Source organism: Scyliorhinus torazame, chromosome 11 (genome assembly GCF_047496885.1).
Source record: "Scyliorhinus torazame isolate Kashiwa2021f chromosome 11, sScyTor2.1, whole genome shotgun sequence".
Classification (NCBI taxonomy): Eukaryota; Metazoa; Chordata; class Chondrichthyes; order Carcharhiniformes; family Scyliorhinidae; genus Scyliorhinus; species Scyliorhinus torazame.
Window position 1 is genome coordinate 95,067,976 of NC_092717.1, and position 17,601 is coordinate 95,085,576.

Consider the following 17,601-nt stretch of genomic DNA (forward strand, 5'->3'; position numbering starts at 1 on the left):
AACTCACCTTCTGAAGGGCAAGTAGGGATGGGCAATAAATGCTGGCCTAACCAGCGACGCCCACATCCCGTAAATACATTTTTTTAAACCTGGGGGTGGCACGGCAACAGGGTGGCAAGGGCAGCGGCGAAGAAGATGAAGCTGGGAGGTCCAGATCAATGGCCGGTACGGCTGGAGTATCCAGCATGCGGCTTCGGAGGTGGTGTACGTGGCGATTAGACCCATGGCCATGTTTCCGTATTTGGTAGGAAACCAGACCCGTTCTGGCCAAAACGCGCTGGGGACCCAAGTGGCTCCGTCGCTGAAATACCCTACGTGTACCGCGTCTCCTGCGGCGAACTCACGTATTGGCTTGCGGTGGCCTGCGACTGCCTCGGCTCGGTCCTGAGCACGGCAGACTTCCCCGCAAATATCCAGAAATGGGAGGTGAGGCAGCATCCCATCATCATCTCGGCTGGCGTGAGGCGTGTGGAGTTGTCCATTAGCAGAATAAGAATATCGCTAAGCGGGTCTCCCAGGAACCTGCTTTTTCATTCTGAGCTTAAATGTTTGCACTGCCCGCTCGGGCAGCCCATTCAAAGCTGGGTGGTATGGGTGGTCCTTATGAAACATATCCCGTTGGTGGACACGGATGCCACAAATTTCCCACACTTACATGCCGACACCAGCACCTCGGGTAGGTTGTGCATGCGGAAAATGTGTCAGAGTTTCTCTATGGTGGTCTGAGCTGTCGTCCCCTGCACTTTGAGCACCCCCATCCCCTTGGAGTGGGTATCGACAAGGACGAGCAACATTGCGCCCTGAAAGGGGCCTGCAAAGTCTATATGAAGGCAAAACCATGGATGACCTGGCCATTCCCAAGGGTGCAGTGGGGCTGCAGAAGACAACTTCTGGTGTGCCTCACACTGGATGCAGCGCTGGGCCACTTGCTCGATGTCCATGCTGAGCCACCAGGCGTAGCTGCGAGCTAACATTTCCATCTTGGACACACCTGGGTGTCCATTGTGGAGTTCCATCATGAGCAGGCCGCATCCAGATGCAAAGACTACCACGCGCGTTCCCCAAAGGAGTAAGCCATCTTCTATGCTTAGCTCCTGCATCTTTGTGGTGGAGGACTTTAGGTCCTGCCCGGTGCTGAGCCCCATACTGCACCATATGGCGGACGTGAGATAGCTGAGGGTCAGCCTGGGTCCACCCGCGGATGCTGGATGCCGTGACCGGTAACGAGTCCATAAAATGGAGGGTGACAATGACCTCGCCGGTTGCTGCTGGTATAGGTGGCCTTGTCGGGATGGGCAGATGCCCCAATGCGTTGGCGTGGGGATTCTTGGTCCTGGATCGGTATTCCAAAACAGTCATGTGCTACGAGCAGCAATGCCCATCACTGGATGGGGGCTGAAGCAATGGGGGGGGATTGCTCCATCTTCCTTGAAGAGCCCTCAGAGGAGCTTGTGAACTGTGAGAATAGTGAAGCGGTACCCGTAGACATGCGGATGAAATGTTTTGATCCCAGACATGATGGCCAAACCCTCCTTCTCAATCTGCGCATATCACTTCTCTCCGCTCATGAGACGAATGAGATGGGACGCTCAGATCCATCGTCCATGGTTGGACGAGCATGGCCCCGATGCCATACGGAGAACCGTCGCTGGTCAACAGGAGTGGTTGTATTGGGTCGAGGTGGGTTCGCAGTCTTGGTGAGGAGAGCTGTTACTTCACCTTGGGGAAAGCCACTGCTGTTCTTGGGGCCCACTCCCAGTGTTGTCCCTTCTTTATCAGGCAGTGAACTTGCGTTGGGCCACCTGTTATGGAAGTCTGCCGTTATGAAGCGTCTGGACTCTGGGGCCAGGACTAACTGGAGGTAAGCGTGACTTATGTCGAGTTTAGTAAACGTGTGACTGTCGCTGAGCTTTGTGGAAAGAACCGCAAACCGAGGGACAGGATAATGGTCCAGTCGAGATGCACGGTTGACCGTTATCTTATAGTCACTGCATAAGCACACTGATCCGTCCGGCTTCATGACCGGGACAACTGGCACTGCCCAGTCAGAGAACTGCACCGCATGTATGATGCCCAAACTCTCCAATCAGTCCAATTCAGCAACTACCTTGGGTGGTAAGGCATACGGAACAGGTCATGCACGGAATCAGCGTGGTTAAGCTATCGGGTCCAAGCTTATACGGGCCACAGCCCCTTTGGTGCCCAAGCCATCCTGGAATAGCGACGGAAATCTTGTCAGAATCCCTTCAGGGCCATTGGGTGCATGCAGTGTACCCGCTGCCAATCTGACGGTAGGTGGCATAACCAGTCACGCACCAGCAAGCTCAGACCGCTCCTATGGACCGCCACCAGAGGAAAATTTGTAGATTGTTGACCATAATTTACCGGAAAGTGCCTACTATTGCCAGTGGTTCCCCTGTAGGTGACTAGCTTTGCGTTGGTGTCCATTCGGGTCAGCGATTGAAGGCCAGACCGGATACGGTAGAACCTACGGCGAGTGACTACAGATACTGCCGCCACAGTGTTGAGCTCCATGCAGATTGAATGTCCATTAATTTGCAGAGATATATGGATGGGCACTGTTCTTGGTGGAGCCAGGTAGTGCAACTGCTGGTAGGCGCCGTCGTCGTCTTCCGCATAGTAAACCCTGTGACGTGGGGGGGTGGTTGCGCCGGGTGGTTAGATCATCATGGGGCCTCCTGTTCCCCTGGGCTTTGAGGCCTGTTGCCGCCCCGCTGGTCAGGGGGCATATTCCTGTTCCCTTCGGTCGAGGGAGAACGACCAGCGGCATTCCCGGGCCCCTCCTATAGGCGTCTCACTGCCAGGGGCCGGCTTCCTCTGGTCTCGCCGAATGTGATTTCCGTTTGCTTTGGCATCCCAGACTGAGCCTGGAATTCCTGGACCCCTTGTTCGGTGTTTTCTCTGGAGATGGCTATCTGCACCGCGCGTTGCAGTTCCAGGTGGGCCTCCGCTAGTAATTTCCATTGCGTGGCCGCTTTGTGGAGTCCATGCACCGAGTGGTCATTTAATATTGATGCGAATTCACAGGGCTCAGCCAGTTTTCGGAGACGGGCCAGGAAGTCACTCATCGACTCGGCCTAGGCCTGAGCAGCCATGTGGAACTGGAAACCGCGCATGGTGACCCGTGGTTTTGGGTTGAAATGCTCCCTACTAGGGCCACCAGGACAGTGAATGACTGGGTATCTGGGGAATCCGGGTGAGTCAGACTGTTTATCACACTGTAGATAGGCCCTCGGCAAGCCATTAGCAATACCACAGTTTGTCTCTCATCGCAGATAATCGCATTCGTTCGGAAAAAATATATCATGTGCTCTACGTATCGCCCTCAATCGCCTGTAACTGTGTTAAAAGGTTCCAGCTCCCCAATATGCAGCATTTTGGCGGTTAGTAGTGGGGCCTCTCAAGCCTAGACGTGGTGGACAGGGTGCGCAGTAACCAGTGTCAACAGCAGCTCCACTGAATTCTCATCACCAGCGTTGAATCCGCGGTGAGCAGAACGCATAGACGATAAGTAGAAATTAACAAACCAGGTTTATTAAATACAAATCCCAAATCCTCCACTCCCCTAAGGGTCTCCTTCCCTGACCTGCACCCAGGCTGGTGTTTTTGTACAAGCTGAGGCTCACTTTGTTAAGGGGAAGCCCCACCCCCTTAAAGATGAAGTTCATATTCTGGAGAGGTCATGGGAAACCATATGGTCTTGATCCCAGGACCTCCACTGGGGTTATATTGATCTACTTAAGAGTGGTAACCTGGTGCAGTTTTATTAACGTGTTTAAGTAATAAAGTATTAAGTATTTTTATTAGGAGAAATGGTCTATTATCTGTTCATAAATAACTAAAAATTATTGTTAACAACTATTCAGTACCATTTACTGGTTACATTAGTTTATGCTACTCAATATTTTAATAGGTTTAAAAAAAATTAAAAGCTGTTAAAATGTGCTCTTGCACCTTAAAGGGATTAATTTTAAAGGCCTCTTTGAAGGTTTGAAAACAAATGGGATTCGTTGAAACTTACCATGCCAATAACTGAATTTGGGGCTGGGATCAGTTTGGGAGGGGGGGGGGGTGTTAAGGTCTAAATTATTGTCTGGACACCTGAAAAGGTAATACTTGAAAAGATATTCATCCTCTTGTAAATCCAGCTGATGAGACAGTCTGGGCACCTGTCTGAAACAGGCACTGCTGCTTACCCGAGGATGGGTACATAACCAACCATATGCTGGGTACCTTCCACAAGCTTAATTCCTAGTGCCAGGGCCTCCAGCTTTGTCAATCAAATTAGGTGACCGAGGAAATTGACCACCAGCTGAGGTCGCATAGAACATAGAACATTACAGCGCAGTACAGGCTCTTCGGCCCTCAATGTTGCGCCGACCTGTGAAACCACTCTAAAGCCCATCTACACTTATCGTCCATATGTCTATTCAATGACCATTTGAATGCCCTTAGTGTTGGCAAGTCCACTACTGTTGCAGGCAGGGCATTCCACGCCCTTACTACTCTCTGAGTAAAGAACCTACCTCTGACATCTGTCTTATATCTATCTCCCCTCAACTTAAAGCTATGTCCCCTTGTGCTAGACATCACCATCCGAGAAAGGAGGCTCTCACTGTCCACCCTATCCAATCCTCTGATCATCTTGTATGCCTCAATTAAGTTATCTCTTAACCTTCTTCTCTCTAATGAAAACAGCCTCAAGTCCCTCAGCCTTTCCTCATAAGATCTTCCCTCCATACCAGGCAAAATTCTGGTAAATCTCCTCTGCACCCTTTCCAATGCTTCCACATCCTCCCTATAATGCGGCGACCAGAATTGCACGCAATACTCCAAATGCGGCCGCACCAGAGTTTTGTACAGCTGCAACATGACATCATGGCTCCGAAACTCAATCCCTCTACCAATAAAAGCTAACACACCGTACGCCTTCTTAACAACCCTCTCAACCTGGGTGGCAACTTTCAGGGATCTATGTACATGGACACTGAGATCTCGCTGCTCATCCACACTGCCAAGAATCTTACCATTAGCCCAATACTCTGTCTTCCTGTTATTCCTTCCAAAATGAATCACCTCACACTTTTCTGCATTGAACTCCATTTGCCACCTCTCAGCCCAGCGCTGCAGCTTATCTATGTCCCTCTGTAACTTGTAACATCCTTCCGCACTGTCCACAACTCCACCGACTTTAGTGTCATCTGCAAATTTACTCACCCATCCTTCTACGCCCTCCTCCAGGTCATTTATAAAAATGACAAACAGCAGTGGCCCCAAAACAGATCCTTGTGGTACACCACTAGTAACTGGACTCCAGGCTGAACATTTCCCATCAACCACCACCCTTTGTCTTCTTCCAGCTAGCCAATTTCTGGTCCAAATTGCTAAATCACCCTGAATCCCATGCCTCCATATTTTCTGCAGTAGCCTACCGTGGGGAACCTTATCAAACGCTTTACTGAAATCCATATACACCACATCAACTGCTTTACCCTCATCCACCTGTTTGGTCACCTTCTCAAAGAACTCAATAAGGTCTGTGAGGCACGACCTACCCTTCACAAAACCGTGTTGACTATCTCTAATCAAATTATTCCTTTCCAGATGATTATACATCCTATCTCTTATAAACCTTTCCAAGATTTTTGCCCACAACAGAAGTAAGGCTCACTGGTCTATAGTTACCGGGGTTGTCTCTACTCCCCTTCTTGAACAAGGGGACAACATTTGATATCCTCCAATCTTCTGGCACTATTCCTGTAGACAAAGATGACTTAAAGATCAAAGCCAAAGGCTCAGCAATCTCCTCCCTAGCTTCCCAGAGAATCCTAGGATAAATCCCACCCGGCCCAGGGGACTTATCTATTTTCACACTTTCCAGAACTGCTAACACCTCCTCCTAATGAACCTCAAGCCCTTCTAGTCTAGTAGCCTGAATCTCAGTATTCTCCTCGACAACATTGTCTTTTTCCTGTGTGAATACTGACGAAAAATATTCATTTAGCAAATCTCCTATCTCCTCGGATTCCAAGCACAACTTCCCACTACTGTCCTTGACTCGCCCTACTCTTACCCTAGTCATTCGTTTATTCCTGACATATCTATAGAAAGCTTTAGGGTTATCCTTGATCCTACCTGCCAAAGGTTTCTCATGTCCCCTCCTGGCTCTTCTTAGCTCTCTCTTTAGGTCCTTCCTAGCTAACTTGTAACTCTCGAGCGCCCTAACTGAACCTTCATGTCTCATCTTTACATAAGCCTCCTTCTTCCTCTTGACAAGTGTTTCGACTGCTTTAGTAAACCACGGTTCCCTTGCTCGACCACTTCCTCCCTGCCTGACAGGTACATACTTATCAAGGACACGCAGTAGCTGTTCCTTGAACAAGCGCCACATTTCCATTGTGCCCATCCCCTGCAGTTTTCCTCTCCATCCGATGCATCCTAAGTCTTGCCTCATCGCATCATAATTGCCTTTCCCCCAGATATAACTCTTGCCCTGCAGTATATACCTATCCCTTTCCATCACTAAAGTAAACGTAATCGAATTGTGGTCACTATCACCAAAGTGCTCACCTACCTCCAAATCTAACACCTGTCCTGGTTCATTACCCAGTACCAAATCCAATATGGCCTCGCCTCTTGTTGGCCTATCTACATACTGTGTCAGGAAACCTTCCTGCACACATTGGACAAAAACAGACCCATCTAAAGTACTCAAACTATAGTGTTTCCAGTCAATATTTGGGAAGGACCGTGCATATTTGTATTTCTGCTGGGATAGATAACCAGCAGTTGTTCAATTGTCCATATGTATATTGTAATAATGGGCAAACAAATGTAATGTTTTCAAGTGCAAAGACTCCATGTAGAATTAAGTTATGACACAAGCTCCAGACATTCTGAGGACATGTTGAATTCTTTTGTTGAACTAAATGTTAACATATGTATTTCTAATATTGTTTTCTTTATTACAAATGGTATTTCTTGTTAAACAAACAGCAACTCTCAAAAATTGCATTTTAGATTCCAGGATTCTGCGAAATTGGATACAATGCACAGTTCCCTGAGGTTAACCCTGTGATCTGCAGAGTCTTAGTTGGTTACAAGTCTGTGTATCGCATCTGCTTTGGAATGGCCACTTTCTTCCTGCTGCTGGCCCTGCTTATGATCAATGTGAGAAATAGCAAAGATCCCAGGGCTCTCGTACACAATGGGTAAGTCATTTTGTAAATTGTTTTTGAAAAGCAGAAACAAGCTTATAATCATTGCATTGGTCTCAAAAAGAATGTGTTTGCTTTTAAGGACCGAGCTTTCAAAATCATTCTCTTGAGAGAAACCCTCGCCTGCTTTTTGTAGCAAATACTTGGAATAGTAATTTTTTTTTAAAGAAAATATTTTATTGAAGCATTTATAATTTTAACATTTAAACATTCTAAACATCAGAGCGATCCGACACACGCAACAACATCACAATAACATATCCAGCTTCCCCCCCGCCCTACCTCCTGACTGCCCGTATATTAGGTTCCCTCTCATTTTTTTTAATAAACATTTTATTGAGGTATTTATGGTTTTACAACAACAAAACAAACAATGTACATCATAGAATTTTCATAGAATTTACAGTGCAGAAGCCGTCTTCCTCCCTCACAGGTCCCACCTTTACTAACCCCCTACTCTAAACTAAGCTAACCCCCAGTCCCCACCCGCTCCCCTTCTGCTGACGGTTAATTTTCCGCAAAGAAGTTGACGAACGCTGCCACCTCCGGGCGAACTCTAACATTGACCCTCTCAAGGCAAACTTGATTTTCTCCAAACAGAGAAAGCTAGCCACTGAGAGGTTGCAAATGGAGTTTAATGCAGAAAAGTGTGAGGTGATTCATTTTGGAAGGAATAACAGGAAGACAGAGAACTGGGCTAATGGTAAGATTCTTGGCATTGTGGATGAGCAGAGAGATCTCGGTGTCCATGTACATAGATCCCTGAAAGTTGCCACTCAGGTTGAGAGGGTTGTTAAGAAGGCGTACGGTGTGTTAGCTTTTATTGGTAGAGGGATTGAGTTTCGGAGCCATGAGGTCATGTTGCAGCTGTACAAAACTCTGGTGCGGCCGCATTATAGGAAGGATGTGGAAGCATTGGAAAGGATGCAGAGGAGATCTACCAGAATGTTGCCTGGCATGAAGGGAAGATCTTATGAGGAAAGGCTGAGCGACTTGAGGTTGTTTTCGTTAGAGAGAAGAAGGTTAAGAGGTGACTTAATTGAGGCATACAAGATGATCAGAGGATTGGATAGTGTGGACAGTGAGAGCCTTTTTCCTCGGATGGTGATGTCTAGCACGAGGGGACATAGCTTTAAATTGAGGGGAGATAGATATAGGACAGATGTCAGAGGTAGGTTCTTTACTCAGAGTAGTAAGGGCGTGGAATGCCCTGCCTGCAACAGTAGTGGACTCGCCAACACTAAGGGCATTCAAATGGTCATTGGATAGACATATGCATGATAAGGGAATAGTGTAGATGTGCTTTAGAGTGGTTTCACAGGTCGGCGCAACATTGAGGGCTGAAGGACCTGAACTGCACTGTAATGTTCTATGTCAGTGAGCCAGGTCTCTGACTTCGGGGGCTTTGAGTCCCTCCAAGTTAATAGTATCCGTCTCCGGGCTACCAGGGAAGCAAAGGCCAGAACGTCTGCCTCTTTCCTCCTGGATTCCCGGATCTTCTGACACTGCAAAAATCGCCACCTCTGGACTCGGTGCCACCCTTGTTTTTAACACCGTGGACATGACATCCGCAAACCAGAATCTCCTCAGCTTTGGACATGTCCAGAACATGTGGACATGGTTCGCTGGCCCTCCTGCACACCTCGCGCACCTATCTTCTACCCCAGAGTACCTGCTCATCCGGGCCACTGTCATGTGAGCCCGGTGAATGACCTTGAATTATATCAGGCTGAGCCTGGCACATGTTGTGGATGCATTGACCAGAGACCATCCTCTATCTCTCCTCCCAACTCCTCTTCCCACTTGCGCTTCAGCTCCTCAGTCTGCATCTCCTCTGACCCCATGAGTTCCTTGTAAATGTCAGAGACCCTCCCTTCTCCGACCCACCCTCTGGAAACTACCCTGTCCTGTAACCCCCTTGGTGGTAGGAGTGGGAAGGTTGAAACCTGCCTGCGTAGGAAGTCCCGCACCTGCAGATACCTAAATTCATTTCCCCTCGCCAATCCAAATTTCTCCTCCAGCTCCCTCAGACTAAACATATCCCCCATCCTCTCAATCCTTGCTCTCTGCCATCTCCGAAACCCTCCATCCGTCCTTCCCGGGGCAAACTGGTGGTTATTACAGATTGGAGACCAGACCAATGCTCCCTCCAGTCCCACATGCCTCCTCCATTGCCCCCAGACCCTCAGGGCCGTCACCAGCATGGGGTTGGTGGAATACCGTGCCGGCGGAAACGGCCGAGGCGCTGTTATTAACGCCCCCAAGCTGGTGCCCTTGCATGAGACCGTCTCCACGCACTCCCATATCGACCCTCCCCCCACCACCCACTTCCTGATCATGGCTATGTTTGTCGCCCGATAGTAATTACTGAAGTCCGGCAGCACCAGCCCGCCCTCCCCCCAGCTCCGCTCAAGCATCCCCTTTTTTACTCGTGGAGCCTTGCCCGCCCATACAAAGCCAGTGATTATCTTATTGACCCGTTTAAAAATGGACCGCTGAATACAGATGGGGAGACACTGAAACACAAACAGGAATCTCGGGAGGACCGTCATTTTCACTGTCTGCACCCTCCGAGCTAGTGACAATGGGGGTGCGTCCCACCTCCGAAAATCGTCCTTCATTTGGTCCACTAGTCGGGCCAGATTTAGCTTGTGCAGCCGTTCCCATTCCCGTGCCACCTGGATGCCTAGGTACCAAAAGCTTCCCCCTACCACTCTAAATGGCAGTTCCCCCAGTCGCCTCTCCTGCCCTCTTGCCTGGACCGCAAACATCTCACTTTTTCCCATATTTAGTTTATACCCCGAAAACCGGCCGAATTCCCCCAGAATCCTCATAATTTCTTCCATCCCCTCTCATGGGTCCGATACATACAGGGGCAGGTCGTCTGCGTAAAGCGAGACTCTGTGTTCCACCCCCCCCCCCCCCCCCCCTCGGACCAGTCCCCTCCAGCCCCTTGAAGCTCTCAGCGCAATTGCCAGCAGCTCTATGGCTAACGCGAACAACAGTGGGTAGAGGGGGCATCCCTATCTCGTCCCCCGATGCAGCCTAAAATAGTCCAATGTCGTCCTATTCATCCGTACGCTTGCCACAGGAGCCTGATACAACAGCCTGACCCAGTCAATAAAGCCCCGCCTAAATCCGAACCGTCTCAGTACATACCACAGATATTCCCATTCTACCCGATCAAAAGCCTACTCTGCGTCCATTGCGACCACTACCTCCACCTCGCTACCTTCCAGGGGCATCATGATCACATTTAACAACCTTCTTACACTGACCACCAACTGCCTTCCCTTAACAAACCCCGACCGGCACACAATCCTCAATCCTAGAGGACAAGATTTTGGCCAGCAGTTTGGCATCCACATTCAATAGGGAAATCAGCCTTTAGGACCCACACAGCTCCGGGTCCTTGTCCCGTTTGAGGATCAATGAGATCGTGGCCTTGACATCGTCGGGGGAAGCATCCCATGCTCCCTTGCCTCATTGAATGTCCTCATCAGCAGCGGCCCCAATATCCCAGAGAACTTTTTATAGAACTCCACTGGGTACCCGTCTGGCCCCGGGGATTTACCCGACTGCATGGCCTTCAGACCCTCCGCTATCTCTTCCAATCCGATTGGGCCCCCCAGCCCTTCTACCAAACCCCGTCCACCTTCGGGAAATTCAGCCACCCTAAGAAGTGCCTCTTCTCCTCCGGCCCCGCTGGAGGTTCCGACTCATACAGCCTACTGTAAAACTCCTTGAACGCCTTATTTACTCCTGCTGAGTCCCCAACCATTTCCTCAGCCGCCCGCACACCTCTTCGTCAGCTAACAGTCCCACGTACAGCCTCCAGTGCGGGCGCTGGCTACTCTCCATGCTAACCTGTAGGTCAACCCAGTGCGGGGCATGATCTGAGATTGTGATGGCCGAATATCCCGTATCCACCACCCCCGTCAGTAGAGTCCTGTTCAAAATAAAAAAATTCACTCTCAGCTTCCCAAATCTCCATGGGTCCACCCCCACCCCCCATCTGCTCCGTGAGCCCCTTCAGTTCCTTTGCCATTGCTGGCACCCTGCCCGTCTTTGAGCTCGACCGGTCTAAACCAGGGTCAATAACTGTGTTGAAGTCCCCTCCCATGACCAAGTTATGCGGATCTATGTCTGGGATTTTCCCCAGCATCCTCTTTATAAACTCCACATCATCCCAATTTGGCGCATACACATTTACTTATACAACCTGCACCCCCTCCAGTTTCCCACTGACCATAATGTGCCGGCCTCCCACATCCGTAACTATTCATCCCGCCTCAAATACCACTCGCTTATTAATCAGGATCATGACCCCTCTAGTCTTCGAGTCCAGCCCCGAGTGAAAAACCTGTCCGATCCATCCCTTCCTTAATCTGATCTGATCAGCTACTCTAGTAGCATTACCACGTCCGCCTTCAGTCCCCTCAGATGTGCGAACACGCGTGCCCTCTTAACTGGCCCATCAGTCCTCTTACATTCCAGGTGATCAGCCTAGTTGGGGGGCTCATCGCCCCCCCCCCCAACCTTCGCCGATCAGCCATCACCTTTCTTGGGCCAGTCTCCAGCCCGCGTCCCACGCCTCCACCGGCCCGCCCCCAGGAAGCCTCCACCCCCGACTTCTTTTCTGTCCCTCAGCAACAGTCCCTCCCCCGTCAGCAGAACATCTTCCGCCCCTCCCACCCCCTAGTAACAGCACAATGTAAACCGACCCCTTCGACAAGCATAACATCTGCTCACCCCCCACTGCGCTTCCGTGAGCTAGCCCGCCTAGCTAGCTTGGTGACCCCCGCCCATGGTGCCAGACATTCTTCCACCTATTGTTCCCCCCCGCCCCCAACCCCCGCTTATACACACATACTCAAATGAAAAACCATTCCCAACACAATTGCCTTCGAAAAATAAACGATAAACAAAGAAAAGATCAAACAGAAGATCCAGCATCTGACAAACACACCTCCATGTAAACTTTAACTCACTCAGCTCGGTAACTGGCCCCAAATCAATACAGAAGGCATTACAAATAATGTCCGAAAAACAAGAAACTTTGTTAACGTGACCGTTGCAACAAAGTTCAAAGTCCTCAGTCTGCCGCCAGTCCTTTACTTTTCACAAAGTTCATCACTTCCTCGGGCGACTCGAAATAAAAATGTTGCTCCTCGTACGTGACCGGGAGACGGGCCGGAAACAGCAGTCCAAACTTTACCTTTTTTTAAAAAAGGGTCGGCTTTCTCTGATTGAACCCCAATCTTCTCCTGGCCACCTCTACACTCAGGTCCTGATAGATCCGCAGGATACTATTCTCCCATTTACAACTCTGTGTCTGCCTGGCCCACTGTAAAATACGCTCCTTGTCCAAGTGCCTGTGGAATCTCACCACCATTGCCCTCGGGGGGGTTCCCCCACTCACGGCTTTCTTGCGAGCGCTCTGTGAGCCCTGTCCACCTCCAAGGGTTGGGAGAACGTCCCATCCCCCAGCAACTTATCGAACGTGCCCGCTATGTATGCCCCAGCGTCCACTCCTTCGAACGCCTTCCGGAAGACCGACGATTCTCAGGTTCTGCCGTCGGGATCTATTCTCTAGGTCCTCCACCTTCTCCAGGAGCATTTTCTGCTGGTCTCTCAGCATCCCCACCTCCACCGCAGTTTGATGATCCTCCTGCTCAGCCAGCGCCTTCTCTACTTTCTGGATCGCCCGATCTTGGGCATTCAATCTGAGCTCCAGCCGCGCAATTGATTCTTTAATCGGATCCAAGCATTCCTGCTTCTGCTTGGCGAAGCCCTCCTGGATAAATTGCATCAACTGCTCCGTTGACCGCTGGGTCGACGAGCCAGGACTCCGGTCCTCTGCCATGCTTTCCCCCGCTGCAGCTTCAGCCCAAGCCTTCTCTGTTTGTCTGTTTCTTCCTTTGCGAGCACTTCTAGTCCGCCTCTCCATGACCGATGTGGGAATCCTCTCCACAATTGCCTCTACCATCAATTTTCCAAATCAAGTCCGGTAAAAAAATCGGGGGGGAAAGGTCCAAAGGGCCGGGCCGAGCGGGAGCCACCAAATGTGTGACCTACTCCTTCATAGCCGCCATCGGAAGTCCTGGAATAGTAATTCTTGATATGGGCTCAAGGATAACTTGGTTTTCTTCAGGAAATGGGGAATTGGTAAAAATCAGCCTGTACTGCATTTTATTGAAATTACTTCAAGACAATATAATGATTCTATCTTAAAACTGTTTTATTATTTATCAGTAGTTATTAATTTCCTCAAGAAGCAACTCTTAAAATTAATTTGATTTTTAATATTATGTAAAATTAAACTGTAGAAATTGCAAACGTCTTACTTTGAAATAACAGTTTATTCGCTTTTTCTTGGAATTAAACTAGATTATAAAGAATATATTAAATTAAAGAATATATTAAATTAAAGAATATATTAAATTATTCAGGAGTTAACAAGAATGGAATATAGTGGAGACTACACGGAAATTTAAGACTTATGATACCATTCACATTCTCTTTTTTTAAAGTTTCTGGTTATTCAAGTTTGGAGGCCTTGTAGCAATAATGGTCGGTGCATTTTATATCCCTGAGGGGCACTTCAGTCGAGGTGAGTGAGAAATTGATAGAGTTGCTCATTTTGAGCGGACTTAATTGGACTTTTACATTCCGTATTTGAAACCAAAATCAGTAAGGCTCACACTGATGGAAATAATGGGCGTGATTTAATAAAACAAAATCATTGTCCATCCTGGGCGGGATTAGCGGGGTCCTTCCCGGTGCTATCTAATAGCACTTTCTTGCTATTTCGGCCCCTGATGGGGAACACTGTGGGTGGGATCCAGATTGTGACGTCTCACAAGATCTGGTTAGATCTTGCGAGGCGAAACGACCATCGGGGATCCGGGAACAGGCCTCTTCCCAGGATCTACCAGCTGCGTCCCCTCCTGATTCCGGCAGGACGCGGGCGTTAAATCATGCCCAATGATAGCTTCTGCCAACATTTTTCTGTGGAAATATTATAACTCATGAAGCAATCTTTGAACATAGATGCCGATTGGACTTCCAAGAAATACTTGTGTTTCAAGGAGGTAACATCATAATGGAAAACATACAGAACTTTGACAAATGTATTTTGTAGTGACATTCGTTCAAATGTTTAACATTTAGAATTAACTTTTGTCATTTTAATTATTTGTGTGTGGCAGATATTGTGCTTTAACAACCCAGTTGGCGAAGGATAGAACTGGAGCCGATCTTTTCACACTTTTATAAGCATAGATTTACAGAGATATACATTACAAGCACAGACCTCGTCTCGTCATGCAACAACCAGTTTGTATGTTCCTCTTTACGGGGCACAGGTGAATCCCCAGTAGTGTCCACAATCTGCATACAATTAAACACTATATTAACAGTAGAAACAGAAAATGTGATGAGGAGCTATGCTAGTCAATCTATAGTCACTTAGATTTATAAATATAACTGAGAAACTTGAATTTGTCGACCCAATTGTGGGAGATAAATTATGCCCACAGCTCCTCATTCTGCATTGTTCATTAAGTTACAGTATTTCAATTTGCCAGAGGGACATATGCAACCATAACATAAAATTTAAAACAAGCTTGATAAACATTATACCCTGAAATTCTTCACAGGTTTTGCTGATCTTCATCACAAGACCAACAAAATCTCGGAAAATGGCAGTGTCCTGTTCTCTAGTTGGCTTTAAAAGGGCAGAATTTCTGTCTATATTTTGCAACATTGAGGTTACCATTTTTCAGGCAGGTGGATGCAGGGGATGTGGCAGAGGTGATAGATGTACCCTTGCAAATAAAGTTCTTTCACACTGATCCTGCAGGTTCTGTAATGGCTGGGGTGACAAACTTGAAATCTGAATCCTATTACCAAAGTAAAGTACCAGAACTTAAGAGCATAAGGGGCCAGAAATTGGATTTGTTACATTTATCTATTTGAAGTCACGAGCACCTTTGGAACGACAAAATGGTGTCTGCAACATGTATGTAGCTTTTTGTGGAAAATAGCAGTAGATGCCATTTTGTTAAGAGTATTAGCGCATTCCCAGTGAACGGTTGCTGGAAGTATACAGCGTAGGCAGATCATCACATCACTCAGCATGCAACACAGATTTTGAGCTAGAGGTGCCTTTTTTGACCTCAGTGCTCCAGTAAGGCCCTCTCTAATACACGTTTTAGCAATAAGAAGGAAGCACCCTTTAAAATTATTATCTCATTAAAAGTAACTGATCTAGTTACAGGTTAGTTGCTTCTTGATTTCTTCTGTCTGTTCTACCAATGTTTAATGCTTTCTGGTTTAGAGTTGCAAACATTTACAGGGAGTGGTGTGTCAATATTAAATAATCTTTTGCTGTCCTCAAGGCTCCTTCGCACACCCGCTGTTCCCAGGCATCGGCTCACCAGTAGCTATTTCCTTTGAATTGGAGAATGAACAGAAGCCACACATAACAGAAGAAGCTGCAGGAAGAGTGAGGGGGATTGTGGGAAAGGCCGTCAGTACGGCTCTCAATTCCATGTAGGGTGTTTATCGAGCAATTCTCCGAACTGAAGATACTGAGGCATAATTTGGGAGACTTCAGTAAGTTCCACCTCACTGAAATCTGTCACATCCACAACTGCATTCTCAGAGCAGGGCAAGGACCACACTGCCAGTGGTCGTGAGGATGGCTGGTGATGTGTGTGCTACTTTGCAAGTTGTAGCTGGAGATGTTTGCAAAATCTTGCAGTTTGTTGATCACTCTTCCCTGGGGGAGGCCACTGAGGCTCTCTAAACAGTGAGAGCTGACTGCATTCAATCTCTCTCGCCAGAAAGAAGCAGGTGGAACAAGCACACTGCCTGTCTATGACTGCAGGCATATCGCTTTGGAGCATCACATGTTAATTCTGTCTTGTACTGGAACCAAAAGGAATTTCACTCCCTCAACTCCAGTTTATGTGCAACTGTAGGCAACAAATTATGGCTGGCCTGTTATCCTGGCAACAGTCGTGACCCCTTCATTTGGTGCATTCTGCTGTGCCAGCTACATTTGAGCCATCATGGCAAATCAAGTGTGACCATTGAGCTATACACTGACCATATGGCTCACAAATTCTGTACACAATCCATTCACACATGTGACCATGCATTCACTGAAAGCCATGCTGCCACACAAAATATACCGTACACCATTGGTTTTCTTAAACATTGCTCCCCGGCCTACTCCAGGCTCCTTGATGCCGCACTGTTAACTGCTGCCTTGATGGCAAGAACAGAACTCTCACCTTCCCTTCTCGAGTTCAGCTTTTTTGTAGAACATTTTGACCAAGACTCAAATCAGATCAGGAGCGAATGACCTGGTGGAACCCAAACTGAGCATCAGTGAGCAGGTTATTGCTAGTGATCTTGTGATTGATAGCACCGTCGACCACACCTTCGATCACTTTGCTATGATAACTCACCTGATGAAGGAGTTACACGCCAAAAGCTCGTGATTCCAAATAAATCAGTGGGTGTTGTAAGACTTCATACTGTGCCCACCCCAGTTCAACACCGGCATCTCCACATCTTTGCAATGATTGAAAGGAAGCTGATGAGGCAGTAATTGGCTGTATTACATTTGCACTGCTTTTTATGGACCGGGCACATCTGGGTGATTTTCCACATTGTCATGTAGATGGCAGTGGTGTAGGTATATTGGAACAATGTGGCTTGGTGCACGGGTAATTCTGGAGTACAAGTCATCAGTACTGTTACTGGGATGTTGTCAGGGCCTTTGCAGTATCTGAATGGCTTCAGCCATTTCTTGTGTTGGGATTTGGACTGTGGTAAGAAAATTCTTGTGGAGGAACAACGATATTGGCAAAAGAGGCAATCACTAATTTAGAATATAAACTGACAAGGTTAAATAAAGATTGATATTTAACATTATGTTAGTTGAGGCATAGCACAATGCACAAGTTAACGTGTGTGGGTCTGTTTCTTGTGTATTCTGGGACTTCTGGGGAATTCATTTCATGAACCTAATCTGTTGACCCACAACATCCTTCAAGATGTTGGCATGGCCAACTTAACTCTAACACATACAAATCCCTTTGCAGCTTTAAGATTTCAACTCTAGTGGATCACATTTCACAGCTTTTTTCCTCTCCCTCTCTCTCTCCTTTACTGTCTCTCTCTCTCTGTAATATGTAGTGAGAATGTCGCTTTAAGAAATGGTTAGCAACGCAGTGTGGGTGGAGCTGAGCTCTGGTTCTGCTTTTTAGTTTCACTTTGAGAAAAGCTTGGGTGTGTCTGTCTTTTTAGTTTCGTTTTTCAGTGTGTTGCAGCTGAAGTCAGCCAAAGC

General features: G+C 47.8%; 1 protein-coding gene across 3 annotated transcripts in view; it reads left to right on the top strand.

The window, feature by feature from the left end:
• Positions 1-17,601, top strand: part of LOC140385400 (serine incorporator 1-like) — a 161,526-nt gene that overhangs the window by 16,237 nt on the left and 127,688 nt on the right. For all 3 annotated transcript variants that reach the window (XM_072467508.1, XM_072467510.1, XM_072467509.1), the window contains 2 exons: positions 7,042-7,232; positions 13,772-13,851. In XM_072467508.1, coding sequence (XP_072323609.1) covers positions 7,042-7,232; positions 13,772-13,851 — 271 coding nt within the window. The remainder of the gene's footprint in view (positions 1-7,041; positions 7,233-13,771; positions 13,852-17,601) is intronic.